The sequence below is a fragment of the Scyliorhinus torazame genome, chromosome 3 (assembly GCF_047496885.1).
Source record: "Scyliorhinus torazame isolate Kashiwa2021f chromosome 3, sScyTor2.1, whole genome shotgun sequence".
NCBI classification, from domain to species: Eukaryota; Metazoa; Chordata; class Chondrichthyes; order Carcharhiniformes; family Scyliorhinidae; genus Scyliorhinus; species Scyliorhinus torazame.
The window spans coordinates 185,319,924-185,335,435 of NC_092709.1; the positions used below are offsets into that span (position 1 = coordinate 185,319,924).

Genomic DNA, 15,512 nt, shown 5'->3' on the forward strand with positions numbered 1-15,512 from the left:
GCTGAGTGAGTTAAGGTTTTCATTTGCACTGTTGGGGATGGAGGTGTGCTTGTTTTGATCTTGGTGTTTTTCTGTTAGGCAATTGTGTGGGGATTGTTTGATGCTGGAGTTTGTTTGTATGAGTGGGTGGGGAGGGAACAATAGGTGGGAGACTATCTGGCGCCGGGGATGGGAGCCACCAAGTTAGCTGGGCGAGCTAGCTCTCAGAAACGCAGAAATGCATATGTTTGGTTTCGTAGAGGGGTTGGGTTACAGGGTATTGTTACTAGGGGGGGTGAATGTTCTGCTGACGAGGGAGGGACTTGGGCTGAGGGACAGAGAGGAGGTTGGGGGCGGGGGCTGCCTGGGGATGGACCGGTGGAGGCGCGGAGCACGGGCTGGAGGCGGGCCTAAAAAGGGGATGGCTGATCGGCGGAGGGGGGGGGGGGGGCGGGGAGGGCAATGAGCCCCCCAACTAGGCTGATCACCTGGAATGTTCGAGGGTTGAATGGGCCCGTCAAAAGGGCACGTATGTTCGCGCATCTTAGGGGATTGAAGGCAGATGTGGTGATATTGCAGGAGACGCACCTCAGAGTAACGGACCAGGTTAGACTGAGGAAAGGCTGGGTCAGTCGGGTCTTTCACTCGGGACTAGATTCAAAGACTAGAGGGGTCACGATCCTGATCAATAAGCGGGTGATGTTTGAGGCGGGTAGAATAGTCTCGGACGTGGGAGGTCGGTACATTATGGTCAGTGGGAAGCTAGAGGGGGTGCAGGTGGTATTTGTAAATGTGTATGTGCCAAATTGGGTGATATGGAGTTTATAAAGAGGATGCTGGGGAAGATACCGGACCTGGACTCTCACAGGTTGGTCATGGGAGGGGACTTCAACACCGTTATGAACCCTGGCTTGGACCGGTCAAGCTCGAAAATGGGCAGGGTGCCAGCAATGGCAAAGGAACTACGAGGGTTCATGGAGCTGATGGGGGAGTGGATCCATGGAGATTTGGGCAACTGAGGGTGAAGGAGTTCTCCTTCTACTCACACGCGCATAAAGTCTACTCCCGGATTGATTTCTTTATTTTGAGCAGGGCCTTGCTGGCTGGGGTAATGGACACGGGGTACTCGGCGATTACAATCTCAGACCATGCTCCGCACTGGGTTGACCTGCAGGTTAGTAAAGACAGTAACCAGCACCCGCAATGGAGGTTAGATGTGGGACTTTTGGCTGACGAAGGGGTGTGCGAGCGGCTGAGGAAATGCATTCAGAACTACCTGCAGGTCAACGACACGGGAGAAATTTCAGCAGCGGTGGCGTGGGAAGCACTGAAGACGATGGTCAGAGGGGAGCTGATCTCGATACGGGCCCGTAGGGAGAAGGTGGACAGAGCAGAGACTGACCGATTGGTATAGGAGATACTACAGATTGATAGGAGGTATGCAAAGACCCCAGAGGCAGGGCTTTTAAGGGAACGGCAGAGGTTACAGGCGGAGTTTAGCTTGCTGACCACAGGGAGGGCGCTGGAGCAGCTGAGAAAGGCTAGGGGGGCGATCTGTGAATATGGAGAGAAGGCCAGCAGAATGCTTGCATAGCAGCTTAGGAAGAGGAAGGCGGCTAGGGAGATAGGGAAAGTAAAGGACAGAGTTGAGAACCTGGTTGGTGATTCAGTAGGGGTGAATAAGGCGTTTAGGGATTTCTACAGCAGGCTGTACAGGTCGGAACCCCCTGCGGGGCCAGAGGGGATGAGGCACTTCTTGGAGGGGCTGAATTTCCCAAAGGTGGACGGGGAGCGGGTAGAAGGGCTGGGGGCCCCAATCGAGTTGGAAGAGGTAGTGGAGGGCTTGAAGGCCATGCAGGCGGGTAAGGCCCCGGGTCCGGACGGGTCCCCAGTGGAGTTTTATAAAAAGCTCTCGAGGATATTGGGGCCGGTGTTGTTGAGGATGTTCAATGAGGCAAGGGAAAGAGGGGTGCTGCCCCCGACGATGTCACAGGCAACGATTTCGCTGCTTAAGCGGGACAAGAACCCGGAGCTGTGTGGGTCCTACAGGCCGATCTCCTTGTTGAATGTAGATGCCAAGTTGCTGGCCAAAATCTTGTCCTCCAGGATCGAGGATTATGTTCCGGACGTTATTGGGGAGGACCAGACGGGGTTTGTGCAGGGCAGGCAGTTGGTGGCCAATGTAAGAAGGCTGTTAAATGTGATCATGATACCCTCGGAAGGTAGGGAGGTGGAGGTAGTGATCGCAATGGATCTAGAAAAGGCTTTTGATCGGGTAGAATGGGATTATCTGTGGGAGATAATGAAACGGTTCGGATTCGGGCGGGACTTTATTGACTGGGTCAGGTTACTGTATCAGGCTCCTGTGGCAAGTGTACGGACGAATAGGACAACATCGGACTATTTTAGGCTGCATCGGGGGATGAGACAGGGATGCCCTCTCCCCACTGTTGTTTGCGCTGGCTATAGAGCCGTTGGCAATTGCTCTGAGAGCCTCGAGGGGCTGCAGAGGACTAGTCCGGGGGTGGGGGTGTGGAGCACAGGGTTTCGCTCTATGCGGATGACCTGCTTCTGTACGTTTCGGACCCAATAGAGGGGATGGAAGAAATCATGAGGATTCTAGGGGAATTTGGCCGGTTTTCGGGGTATAAGCTTAATATGGGAAAGAGTGAGATGTTTGTGATCCAGGAGAGGCGACTGGGAGAGCTGCCAGTTAGGTTAGTAGAGGGAAGCTTTAGGTACCTAGGCATCCAAGTGGCGCGGGAATGGGACTGGCTGCATAAATTGAATCTGGCCCGGCTGGTGGACCAAATGAAGGACGATTTTTGGAGATGGGACGTGCGTCCGTTGTCTCTGGCTGGGAGGGTGCAAACGGTGAAAGTGACGGTCCCCCCGAGATTCCTATTTGTATTTCAGTGTCTCCCCATCTTTATTCCGCGGCCCTTATTTAAGAGGGTCAACAGAGTGATCACGGGCTTTGTCTGGGCGGGCAAGACCCCGCGAGTAAGGAAGGTAATGTTTGAGCGGAGTCGGGGATAGGGTGGGCTGGCACTGCCAAATCTTAGCAACGATTACTGGGCGGCTAATATATCCATGATCAGGAAGTGGGTGGTGGGGGAGGGGTCGGCTTGGGTGCATATGGAGGCGGCTTCATGTAAGGGCACCAGTCTGGGGGCGTTGGTAACTGCGCCTCTGCCATTCCTGCCGGCACGGTACTCCACCAGTCCAGTGGTGGTGGCGGCCCTGAGAGTTTGGGGCCAATGGAAGAGGCATGTGGGAGCACTGCGAGCATCGGTCTAGGCCCCAATCTGTGATAATCACCGGTTTGCTCCGGGAAGTGTGGATGGGGGGTTCCGGTTATGGCAGAGAGCGGGGATTGAGAGGATGGGGGATATGTTCATAGAGGGAAGCTTTCCGAGTATGAGGGCGTTGGAGGAAAAGTTAGGGTTGGCGAGGGGAAACAAATTAAGGTATCTGCCGGTGCGGGACTTCCTTCGTAAACAGGTGTCAACCTTCCTGCTCCTACCGCTAAGGGGGATTCAGGACAGGGTAGTTTCCAGAGGGTGGGTAGGAGAAGGGAGCGTCTCGGACATTTATAAGGAGCTTTTGGGGTCGGAGGAGATGCAGACCGAGGAGCTGAAGCGCAAGTGGGAGGAGGAGCTGGGAGGTGAGATAGAGGATGGTTTATGGGCGGACGCGTTGAGTAGAGTCAACGCGTCCGCAACATATGCCAGGCTCAGCCTGATACAATTTAAGGTTGTTCACTGGGCTCACATGACAGTGTCTCGGATGAGCAGATTCTGTGGGATGGAGGACAGGTGTGCAAAATGTGCGGGAGGACCAGCGAACCATGTCCACATGTTTTGGACATGACCAAAGCTTTGGGGATTTTGGCAGGGGTTTGCGGACGTTATGTCCACGTTGTTAAAAACAAGGGTGGCGCTGAGTCCAAAGGTGGCGATTTTCGGGGTGTCGGAAGACCCGGGAATCCAGGAGGAGAAAGAGGCAGACGTTCTGGCCTTTGCTTTCCTGGTAGCCCGGAGACGGATACTATTAGCATGGAGGGATTCAAAGCCCCCAAAGTCGGAACCTGGATCTCGGACATGGCTAGCTTTCTCTGTTTGGAGAAAATCAAGTTCGCCTTGAGAGAGCCACTATTAGGGTCCACCCGGGGGTGGCAATCATTCGTGGACTTCTTTGCAGACAATTAATCGTCAGCAGACGGGGGGAGTAGTTTAGATTAGAGTAGGGGGACCTGTACGAAAGGCTTTTGCACTATGTATATGGTTTCATGTACATTGTTTGTTTTGTCGTTGTTACAATACCAAAAATACATCAATAAAATGTTTATTAAAATAAAAAGAATCTGGCGAGCTCTCCACCATTCATATATTTGCATGCTCAAAGAGTGAGACTTGCACTTGGGCTCCGCTCCTCGTGCCAGCAAAGACCAGTCCCATTTCTCCGTGACTCGCGTTGTATAAGGGGCCTCAGCGGGGAAGGCGTGGCCGAGTTTGCACATAGCCTCGTTTTGTACACTAGGGAGTTCCACTCGCCAGGACTCCCCAGTGTAGTGAGCGATCAGGACGCCATTTTTAAAAAAAATTTAGAGTACCCAATTCATTTCTCCAATTAAGGGGCAATTTAGCATGGCCAATCCATCTACCCTGCACATCTTTGGATTGTGGGGGGCGAAACCCATGCAAACACGGGGAGATTGTGCAAACTCCACACGGACCGTGACCCAGAGCCGGGATCGGACCCCCCCCCCTCCCCCGTACTGAATTAACTGATATCACATGGGACAGCAACAAGAGAATTACACAGCACTCCTAGATTATGAGGGCAAAACGGTGTCTCCATAATCTTTCATCTAAAAACCTGTACTACTAAAAGTGTCACAAAGTGTGGACAGAAATGGGCTAGACTGTAATGTCTCTGCAGTGAGGATTATACATGGTAATGGCTATTTGGGCCACATAATGATGGGTGGCTCCTGCAAGGAGGAAGGGGTCAAATATGTTAAATAAATGCACTGTGTTTTGAATTCAGGATATTTTGATGTTGTCCATTGAGAGCCTGGCTGAGATAACAGCACGCTGCATTGAGCAACTCCATAAGGTGGCTGAGTTAATTCTTCATGGACAGGACGTGGAGAAGCCAGCATTGGATCAGTCTAAAATCCTCACTGCGTAAGATCTAAAACTACACTGATCTTGATTTGGGATAATTTATTTGATTTAATCACAAATGCGTGTGTTCAGTTTAACATGATTAGAAAAGAACAGTGATGAGAGAAAGGGAACACTACTTTATAGTTCCTTTTTTTGCTAAACTTAGAAAACTGAAAATCAATCCCTCAGTGCCAAAAAAATACATATTTGTGGCACCAGAATTTATGACAAAATTCTGACAAAGACAGTATGGTGCAGGAGTTGGGATTTGTTACCAATATTTTCTTCTAAAATGTGCGTTTTTCAAAATATATTTCCTTCTAAACATGCACCTGCCACTTCCCACGTAACTTAAATCAATATGTATGCATTAGCCCAGAGCTGTTTCTTTTTAGCTGACTGCAGAGGAATTTAACAATATTCAAACTATCTTCATTATTCACAGGCTAAAACTATTTAAATCTCCATATGCAAACAGCTGTTATTTTTAGCTATAAAAGTTCATACCGGACCGGAGGTGGCAACCGTTTATCAACTTCTTCGGGGAAAACTAAACTGTTAGCAGACACAATATGAGGGGGCGGGTTAGAGAACGGCGGGGGGGGGGGTTGTTTAGTTTAGACGGGATCAGCGAGAGGAGGTGATGGGACTGGGGAATTGAGTGTATAAGCCATGTTGGCTGGGTATGGTGGGGGGGGGAGGGTATTTACTGGGTTATGTTTACATTTGTATTTGTTGTTAGAAATTCATAAATGCCTTAATAAAATCTTTTCCCAAAAAAAGTTCATACCTGCATTAAATAAAAGTTTACGACATGGCCTTTCATTCTGCTTTTTAACAAAAATTGCTCTTGATCACATGATATCTTCTCAACCTTGTCAATTTAGGAGATCCTTTTATCCCTTCTTATCCATTATTGTCATCCATTACATCTCTGAAAATGAATGCCACTATTCAGATTATTAATATCTTAATACGATGTCCTTATATTTTTCCCGAGCTATGAAATAAATCAAAACATGTTTGCGCATTTAGTCATGCACACCTTTTCTTAGAATGCATGTGAACATTTTCATCTAACTGTCTCACCAAGCCTTCGTATGCAAGTTTGATTATATCTAGTTTGTTTCTAAATCACATTTTCTGATCAGGTTTTATTTTATGTTGATCCAGATTAACTGTTGCCATGTGTAAGGAAGTGTCTTTGCTGTCTCAGAAGTTTGCTTCCTGTTTGACTCGAGCAGGGGTAAGTTATTGCAGTTATACATTATCACTTTTATTGTCTCAAACTTGAGGAGGATTGGCTTCTTTGAGGAAGATGGTCTTCAAGGTTACCAGGGAGCTTATCAGGATCTCACAGTCACTTAATAAAAATTCAGTATCGTCATGATTGGAGCACCACAAATTTGAGTTCAATGAAGTAAGAATATGCATTGCTGTGAAAAGTCAAGACAAAAGATACTTCACTGAGCAACTGCATAAATAGGATAATTTTCTAAACACTCATTGATTTTACATAACAGAAATGGGATAAGAACACTTTTGAAATTGCTCCCATATATTGTAGAGTTAGTCAATTTAACATGAGGCATACTTCGCATTTGGATGGTTGTCATCTAGCCATTTACCCCTTACCTGGACACACCTTTTGTTTCTTTGCCCATTAGCACAAAATCTCTTCTCATTTAATCATTCCTGCCCTCCCCCTATCACAGGCCTTTCCCTTGCTCCCTGTCCCGCACCCCTTTTACTTGATCAAAGCCTATCACATGTCTATCCTCAGTTCTGATGAAGGGTCAACGTTAGCCTGTAACACTGGGCACGATCTAACGGAAAGGTTTCTAAGTGTCATTTCAGGTAGGTTTGGCTGGGAGTTTCTCCCCAGCACTGCCGGCAAATTCTCCATCACAACCTAACCACACTTAGCCAATTATGTGGGCCTTGGGGAGCTCCTCTACAGGCTAGCCCACACTTAGAATTATTTTCATCACCGGAGAGCTAAACTCGCTGGCCAGACCAGCTCCTCCAAAATCGGACCACTATTTTGAAAGGATGCGCCGATCTCTAAGTGAGCTTGAGGGTCCCCCACACCCCATCTACGGGCAATGTCACCCCCAACAGCATTACCCCCCCCCCCCCCCCCCCCCCCCACCTCTCAAGTGAGGACACCCGGCTTTGGGCCGCTGAGGGCCCCCTCTTTTCAGACCCTCTTTTGGGCATCCCTCATTCAGGACCCCCCCCCCCAAAACCTTCCGGGAGCCCCTTCAAACCCGCAATTTTTATTTTAAAAAATATATATATTTTATTAAAGTTTTCAAACACAATTTTCTCCCTTACAAATCAACAAAAATGGTAGCATGATACCTGCTATATAACATTGTTTAAATAATATAGTAAACTAACCAAATAACACGAAGTAATGCTCCCCCACCCCCTCTCCCCATCTAGAACACAAACAATTTACCCCCCCACCCCCCCCCTCCCCCTCCCCCTGGGCTGCTGCTGCTGGCTATCTATCTTCCCCCTAACGTTCCGCTAGATAGTCGAGGAACGGTTGCCACCGCCTGGTGAACCCGTGAGCCGATCCTCTCAGCGCAAACTTCATCCGCTCCAGTTTTATGAACCCCGCCATATCGTTTATCCAGGTCTCCAGGCCTGGGGGTTTCGCTTCCTTCCACATGAGTAAAATCCTACGCCGGGCTACTAGGGATGCAAAGGCCACAACATCGGCCTCTTTCGCCTCCTGCACTCCCGGCTCATCCGCTACTCCAAATATAGCTAACCCCCAGCCTGGCTTGACCCGGACCTTCACCACCTTCGAGATCACTCCCGTCACTCCCCTCCAATACCCCTCCAGTGCCGGACACAACCAAAACATATGTATGTGGTTCGCCGGGCTTCCCCCGCACCTCCCACACTTGTCCTCCACTCCGAAGAACCTGCTCAACCTTGCTCCCGTTATGTGTGCTCTATGCAGCACCTTAAATTGGATCAGGCTAAGCCTTCACACGAGGAAGAGGAATTTACCCTGCTTAGGGCATCAGCCCACAAACCCTCCTCATCTCCTCCCCGAGCTCTTCTTCCCATTTTCCCTTCAGTTCGTCCACCAGCTCCTCCCCCTCTTCTCTCATCTCCCGGTATATCTCGGACACTTTGCCCTCCCCGACCCACACCCCCGAAAACACCCTGTCCTGGATCCCTTGTGTCGGGAGCAGCGGAAATTCCCTCACCAGTTGTCTCGTGAACGCTCTCACCTGCATATACCTAAAGGTATTTCCCAGGGGCAGCTCCTACTTTTCCTCAAGTGCTCCCAAACTCGCAAACGTCCCATCTATAAATAAGTCTCCCACTCTCCTGATTCCTGCCCGGTGCCAGCTCTGGAATCCTCCGTCCAGCCTCCCTGGGGCAAACCTATGGTTGTTCCTGATCAGGGACCACGCCGAGGCTCCCAGCACACCCCTCTGTCACCTCCATTGCCCCCAGATACTTAATGTTGCCACCACCACTGGGTTCGTGGTAAACTTTTTCGGGGAGAGCGGTAATGGCGCCGTCACCAGCGCCTTCAAGCTCGTCCCTTTGCAGGACTTCATCTCCAACCTTTTCCACGCCGCTCCCTCTCCCTCTATCATCCATTTACGAATCATCGCCACGTTGGCGGCCCAATAGTAGTCGCCCAAATTCGGCAACGCCAGTCCCGCTCTGTCTCTGCTACGTTGTAGGAACCCCCTCCTTACCCTCGGGGCCTTCCCTCCCCACACGAAGCTCGTGATGCTCCTATCTATTTTTTTAAAGAAGGCCCTAGTGATCAGTATAGGGAGACATTGGAACACAAATAGGAACCTCGGGAGGACCATCATCTTAATTGCCTGCACTCTGCCCGCCAGTGACAGCGGCTGCATGTCCCACCTTTTGAAATCCTCTTCCATTTGTTCCACCAAATTGTCAGATTGAGTCTGTGTCAGATTGAGTCTGTGTAAGGTTCCCCAGCTCCTGGCTATCTGAATCCCCAGGTATCGGAAGTTTCTTTCCACTCTCCTTAGCGGTAGGCCATCTATCCCTCTACTCTGGTCCCTAGGGTGTATCACAAAAAGCTCACTCTTTCCCATGTTAAGCCTATATCCCGAGAAATCTCCAAACTCCCTCAATATCTGCATGACCTCTGTCATCCCCCCCACTGGATCCGTCACATACAGCAGTAGGTCATCCGCATAGAGCGACACTCGGTGTTCCTCTCCCCCTCTAACCACCCCTCTCCATTTTCTGGAGTCTCTCAGTGCTATGGCCAGTGGTTCAGTTGCCAGCGCGAACACTAATGGGGACAACGGGCATCCCTGTCTTGTTCCCCTGTGTAGCCGAAAATACTCCGACCTTTGCCGATTTGTGACCACACTTGCCGTTGGGGCCCCATAGAGGAGTTTAACCCAGCTGACAAACCCCTCCCCGAACTCGAACCTCCTCAGCACCTCCCATAGATACTCCCACTCCACCCTATCAAATGCCTTCTCTGCATCCATTGCCGCCACTATCTCTGCCTCCCCCTCTGCTGGGGGCATCATTATCACCCCTAATAGCCGTCGCACGTTGACATTCAATTGTCTCACCTTTATGAACCCTGTCTGGTCTTCGTGCACCACCCCCGGGACACAATCCTCCATCCTCGTTGCCAGCACCTTTGCCAGCAACTTGGCATCCACATTTAGCAATGAGATAGGCCTATAGGACCCGCACTGCAGCGGATCTTTATCTCGCTTCAAGATTAGTGATATTGTCGCCTCCGACATTGTCGGGGGTAGGGTCCCCCCTTCTCTGGCCTCATTAAAGGTTCTTACCAGCAGCGGGGCCAACAAGTCCACATATTTTCTATAGAATTCCACCGGGAACCCATCTGGTTCCGGGGCCTTCCCTGCCTGCATGTTCCCCAGCCCTTTGGTCACCTCGTCCACCCCAATTGGCGCCCCCAGGCCTGCCACCTCCTGCTCCTCCACCTTCGGGAACCTTAGTTGGTCCAGAAACTGCTGCATCCCCTCTTTTCCCTCCGGGGGTTGGGACCTATATAGCCTCTTGTAAAAGGTCTCAAACACCTCGTTTATCTTCCCTGCTCTCCGCACCGTGGCTCCCGTTTCATCCCTAACTCCCCCTATCTCCTTCGCAGCTGGTGGGCCAACAGGCGACTCGCCTTTTCCCTATATTCATATCTCATCCCCTGTGCCTTCCTCCACTGTGCCTCTGCCCTCCCTGTGGTGAGCAGATCGAACTCCGTCTGGAGTCGTCGCCTCTCCCTGTATAGTTCTTCATCCGGGGCCTCCGCATATTTTTTATCTACTCTCAAATTCTCCCCCAGTAGTCTTTCCCTTTCTTTGGCCTCCGTTTTCCCCTTGTGAGCCCTGATGGAGATTAACTCTCCCCTGACCACCGCTTTTAGTGCTTCCCATACTACTCCTACTCGGACCTCCCCGTCGTCGTTGGCCTCCAGGTATCTTTCGATACATCCCCGCACCCTTCCGCAGACTCCCTCATCCGCCAATAATCCCACATCCAGTCGCCAGAGTGGACGCTGCTCCCTCTCCTCTCCTAGTTCCAGGTCCACCCAGTGTGGGGCATGATCTGAAACAGCTACGGCTGAGTACTCAGTTCCTTCCACCCTGGAAATCAGTGACCTTCCCAAAACAAAGAAATCTATCCGGGAGTACACCTTATGGACATGGGCAAACCCGCAATTTAAACACACACAGTGTGGTGGTGCCTGGGTGCCAGCCTAACAGTGCCAAGGAGTCTGGGTGCCAGAGGGAGAGCTAGTATGTCGCCCTGTCCCTTACCACCAGGGGTCTCTAGTGGCCCTGACATAACATAAGAACATAAGAACTGGTGCAGGAATAGGCCATCTGGCCCCTCGAGCCTGCTCCGCCATTCTATAAGATCATGGCTGATCTTTTTGGGGACTCAAAGCCACTTACCCGCCCGCTCACCATAACCCTTAATTCCTGTTCAAAAATCTATCTATCTTTGCCTTGAAAACATTTAACGAGGTAGCCTCAACTGCTTCACTGGGCAGGGAATTCCACAGATTCACAACCCTTTGGGTGAAGAACTTCCTCCTGAACTCAGTCCTAAATGTGCTCCCCCTTATTTTGAGGCTATGCCCCATAGTTCTAGTTTCACCCGCCAGGAGAAACAACCTCCCTGCTTCTATCTTATCTATTCCCTTCATAAATATAATAATAACACTAATCTTTATTGTCACAAGTAGGCTTACATTAACACTGCAATGAAGTTACTATGAAAAGTCCCTAGTCGTCACATTCCGGCGCCTGTTCGGGCACACAGAGGGAGAATTCAGAATGTCCAATTAACCTAACAGCACGTCTTTCGGGACTTGTGGGAGGAAACTGGAGCATCCCGAGGAGAATGTGCAGACTCCACACAGACAGTGACCCAAGCTGGGAATCGAACCTGGGACCCTGTTGTGAAGCAACATTGCTCACCACTGTGCTACCGTGTTTCTATAAAATGCCCCCTCATTCTTCTAAATTCCGATGAGTATAGTCCCAGCCTACCCAGTCACTCCTCGTAAGCCAATCCTCTCCACTTCAGAATCAACCTTAGTGAATCTACTTATAATAATAATCTTTATTATTGTCACAAGTAGGCTTACATTAACACTGCAGTGAAGTTACTGTGAAAATCCCCGAATCGCCACACTCCGACACCTGGTCGGGTACACTGAGGGAGAATTCCGAATGTCCAAATGACCTAACAGCACGTCTTCCGGGACTTGTGGGAGGAAACCGGAGCACCCGGAGAAAACCCACGCAGACACGGGGAGAACGTGCAGACTCCGCACAGACAGTGACCCAACGGGGAATCGAACCTGGGACCCTGGCGCTGTGAAGCAACAGTGCTAACCACTATGCTACCATAATTAGAAGGGCAAATGGAATGTTGTCCTTCATTGCAAGAGGGATGCAGTTTAAAAACAGGGAGATTATGTTGCACCTGTATAGGGTGCTAGTGAGGCACACCCCTAGCCAATGATCGCCAACCAGAAAAACACCCATTTATTCCCACTCTTTGCTTTCTGTTAGTTAACCAATCCTCTATCCATGCTAATACATTAGCCACAACACCATGCACCTTTATCTTATGCAGCACCTTGTGCGGCACCTTGTCGAATGCGCTTGGTCCACATTTGTGTGGGCCAGTACTTTAAAAAAATATATTTTTATTAAAGTTTGCATTTTTTACACAGTACAGGAAATGAATGGAACAATGATAATTTACATGTTGTTCCTTTTTGGCACCCCCCTCATCTCCCCTTTTCTGCTGTCTCCGGGTCCTATCCTAGACCCTTTTTTCAACCGTGGATGGTTTGTTTGGTGTTTGTTTTATTCTTCCGGCTTTGCGTAGGTCTCTCCCTGGGCTCCTCTTTGCCGTTTTCCTTGGATCTTCTCCCCCTCCTCCTCCCACCACAATGTTGCCCCACCTTGTTCCTGTCTGCTTTCTGTGACCCTTGTGGCTCCCTTGCATTCCCCCCCCCCTCCCCTTTCTATTAGTTCTTGCCTCTGAGCAGGTCTTGGAACAGGCTGATGAATGGCCCCAACACTTTGTGGAAACCATCTTCCGACTCTCAGATGGTGTACTTGATATTCTCCAGATGGAGAAGTTACGATAGGTCTGCCAGCCAGTCTGCGGCTGTGGGTGGTGTTGCTAATTGCTAGCCGAGCATGATTCTCCGGGGGGTGATTAGGGAAACAAAGGCAAGGGCATTGGCCCTCTTCCCCATATGATGATCTGGCAGTTCCGATACCCTGAAGACTGCAACTCTCGGGGACAGTTCCACCCTCGCCCCACAACCTTGGACATTGCCTCGAAGAAGGCTGTCTAGAACCTGACCAGTCTGGGGCAGGCCCACAACATGTGCGTATGGTTGGCCGGACCTCCCTGGCATCGTTCATATTTGTCCTCCACCTCCGGGAAGAACTTGCTCATTCAGGTTTTTGTCAGGTGTGCTCTGTACACCACTTTAAGCTGCATGAGGCTTAGCTTTGCAACAGGTTCGCCCTGTTCAGTATTCGCTCCAGAGTCCTCACTCTACTTCCGTCCCTAACTCTTCCCCCCATTTCTCCCTTGTTCCGTCCAGTGGGGAGCGTGTCCTTTCTAAGAGTCGACAGTATATGTCCCCGCAGTTCCTCTTTTCCAGACTGCCCTGTCCAGTAACTCCTCCAACATTGAGTCTCTCGGGGCCCTGGGTACCTCGTCGTCTCCTTGCGGAGAAAGTTTTTGATTTGTAAATGTTGGAGTTTCTGTCCGTTTCGGTAGTTCCTGTCTCTCCGTCTGCTTTTCTAAGGTCGTAAGGCTGTCACCTGTGTCAAAGTTCTTAATCGCTAGTATCCCACCGTCTTGTCTCTACCTCTTAAAGGTGGAGTCTGGCATGGCTTGTGGAAACCTGTAGTTGCCGCAGATGTGGGCCATGATGAACACCTCGGTCAGACCAAAGTGCTGCCTCATCTGGTTCTCGGTTCTCAGTGTTGCTACTACCACTGGGCTGGTTCAGTGTTTTGCCAGCGGGGATGGGAGTGCAGTCGTGGCGAGGGCTTGGAAGGTCACTCCTGTGCAGGAGGACTCCTCCATCCTCACCCGTTCCATGTTTGGTTCCTTCACCAATCCTCTCACTCTCTCGGCCATGGCTGCCCAGTGATAGTATTGCAAGTTCAAGAGGGCCAGGGCTCCCATGCTTCTTCTCCTTTGCAGTGTTGTTTTAGGGATTCTTGGATTTTTGTGTGGACTAGTACTAATTGTGCCTGCGCAACCTCTCACTGGAGCCGGTTAGATCACGGGTGGCCGCTAGATTGGGCTTCCATCTGGCTAATGAGACGGCGATTGCCCTTAATTGGCCTTCAATTAGCTTCACGTTGCGCCTAGGTGGGATCCAGATCCCGCCAACTGGAGCGGGCCAGTTAGATCACAAACTGCTCGGCACCCAAGGCGGGCCCCAATTTGGGCCTCTCCCATGATCTAACCGCCCCACACGGATCCTCGGCGGACACAACGCGGTTGTTAAATTGTGCCCATAACTCTGTTTCTCCCCACACATGCTGTCTGACTAGTTGAGCAGCTCCAGCATTTTTTATTTTCATTCCAGATTTTAAGCATCCGCAGTCGGTTCATTGTAACATACAGCTGGCTTGTTTTAATTGCTTTTGTGTAATTTTCTACAGGCTAAAAAGAAAGCAGAGGTTTTAAATCCACCGATAAATTCTATATTATTGGAGGTGAGCTTTATACTTTTTAAATAAGGCTGATACAATGCTCCTTAATGTAGTTCTTTGTTTTAAGCAGGATAACTTACCTCACCGACCATTAACATTTGTTTAAGCAAGATGTCCAGTTTAATTTTCAGAATACGGAAAGTTGTTCTTAAATTTATTTTAGTTTACTAATTTATTCGCACACACTCATGTTGTGAAAGGAGAGTCGCAACATCACTTCCACATTTAGACAGTAAAGAGAGGAATAGAGAAAATAAGGTTTTATAGTACAGAGAGCACAGATAAAATAAATATTGGTTCATGTGAGTACCATAGTCCAGAATCAAAGCCAAATGAGGTATTCTTTCACAGAGGTTGGTAGATTGGAACCCGATGATGTATAATTCACTTTTCCAGTGTGTTGACTTCACACGATGAGAAAGACATGCAGAGATGAATACGTTTGGTCGGCAATGGTACAGAACTTCCACAGAAACAGGGTAGATGGAGCCAGGTGTCAAGCCTGGGCCAGACCTCCTTTGATATGGCCTGCGAGTCAGATGTTAAACAGCAGATTTAGCTATGCAGCTCAGCAAGGCATTTTTAACTTATTTAACAAGCCAGAGGCTCAGGTCATGTGACAATACCTCAGCCCAAAATCTTCAACAAAGGATGTTTATCCTGGATCTGGAATTCAGCTTGGACTTCAAGATTGCCAATATGGGTTAAAAGGAGTGTTTGAGAGGCCATTGTCTTAGTACATGTTGCCTCTCCGCTGGGAAGGGTGGGTCATCAAATACAAAGTCCTTTGATGTAGTTCCATTTGAATATGTCTGCTAGTCTCCAGGTAATCATTAGTTAACTTCTTGGACAATGAGGTGTGAGATCTCCGAAAATGCGAAGTAGCTTCTTTTGTTCTGGGGTCACAGACAGACACAGTTTTAGCCATTTTAAGGATTTCTTTTCAGCATTTAAGATTTTAGAAATAGCCACGAGGATAGCGATATATAGTTTCAAAGGATATATAGTGTTAGTGTGAGGTCTTAGTCGCTCACCAGTCAATGGTGCGAACTCTCAGGGCATCTTCCTCCCCACTGCATACTACCTCTGGTGG

General features: G+C 49.5%; 1 protein-coding gene across 2 annotated transcripts in view; it reads left to right on the top strand.

Annotated features, from left to right (window-relative positions):
• The window catches only part of fam114a1 (family with sequence similarity 114 member A1), a 65,820-nt gene that overhangs the window by 45,086 nt on the left and 5,222 nt on the right, over window positions 1–15,512 (top strand). For both annotated transcript variants that reach the window (XM_072496573.1, XM_072496574.1), the window contains exons 11-13: window positions 5,032–5,171; window positions 6,327–6,399; window positions 14,369–14,422. In XM_072496573.1, coding sequence (XP_072352674.1) covers window positions 5,032–5,171; window positions 6,327–6,399; window positions 14,369–14,422 — 267 coding nt within the window. The remainder of the gene's footprint in view (window positions 1–5,031; window positions 5,172–6,326; window positions 6,400–14,368; window positions 14,423–15,512) is intronic.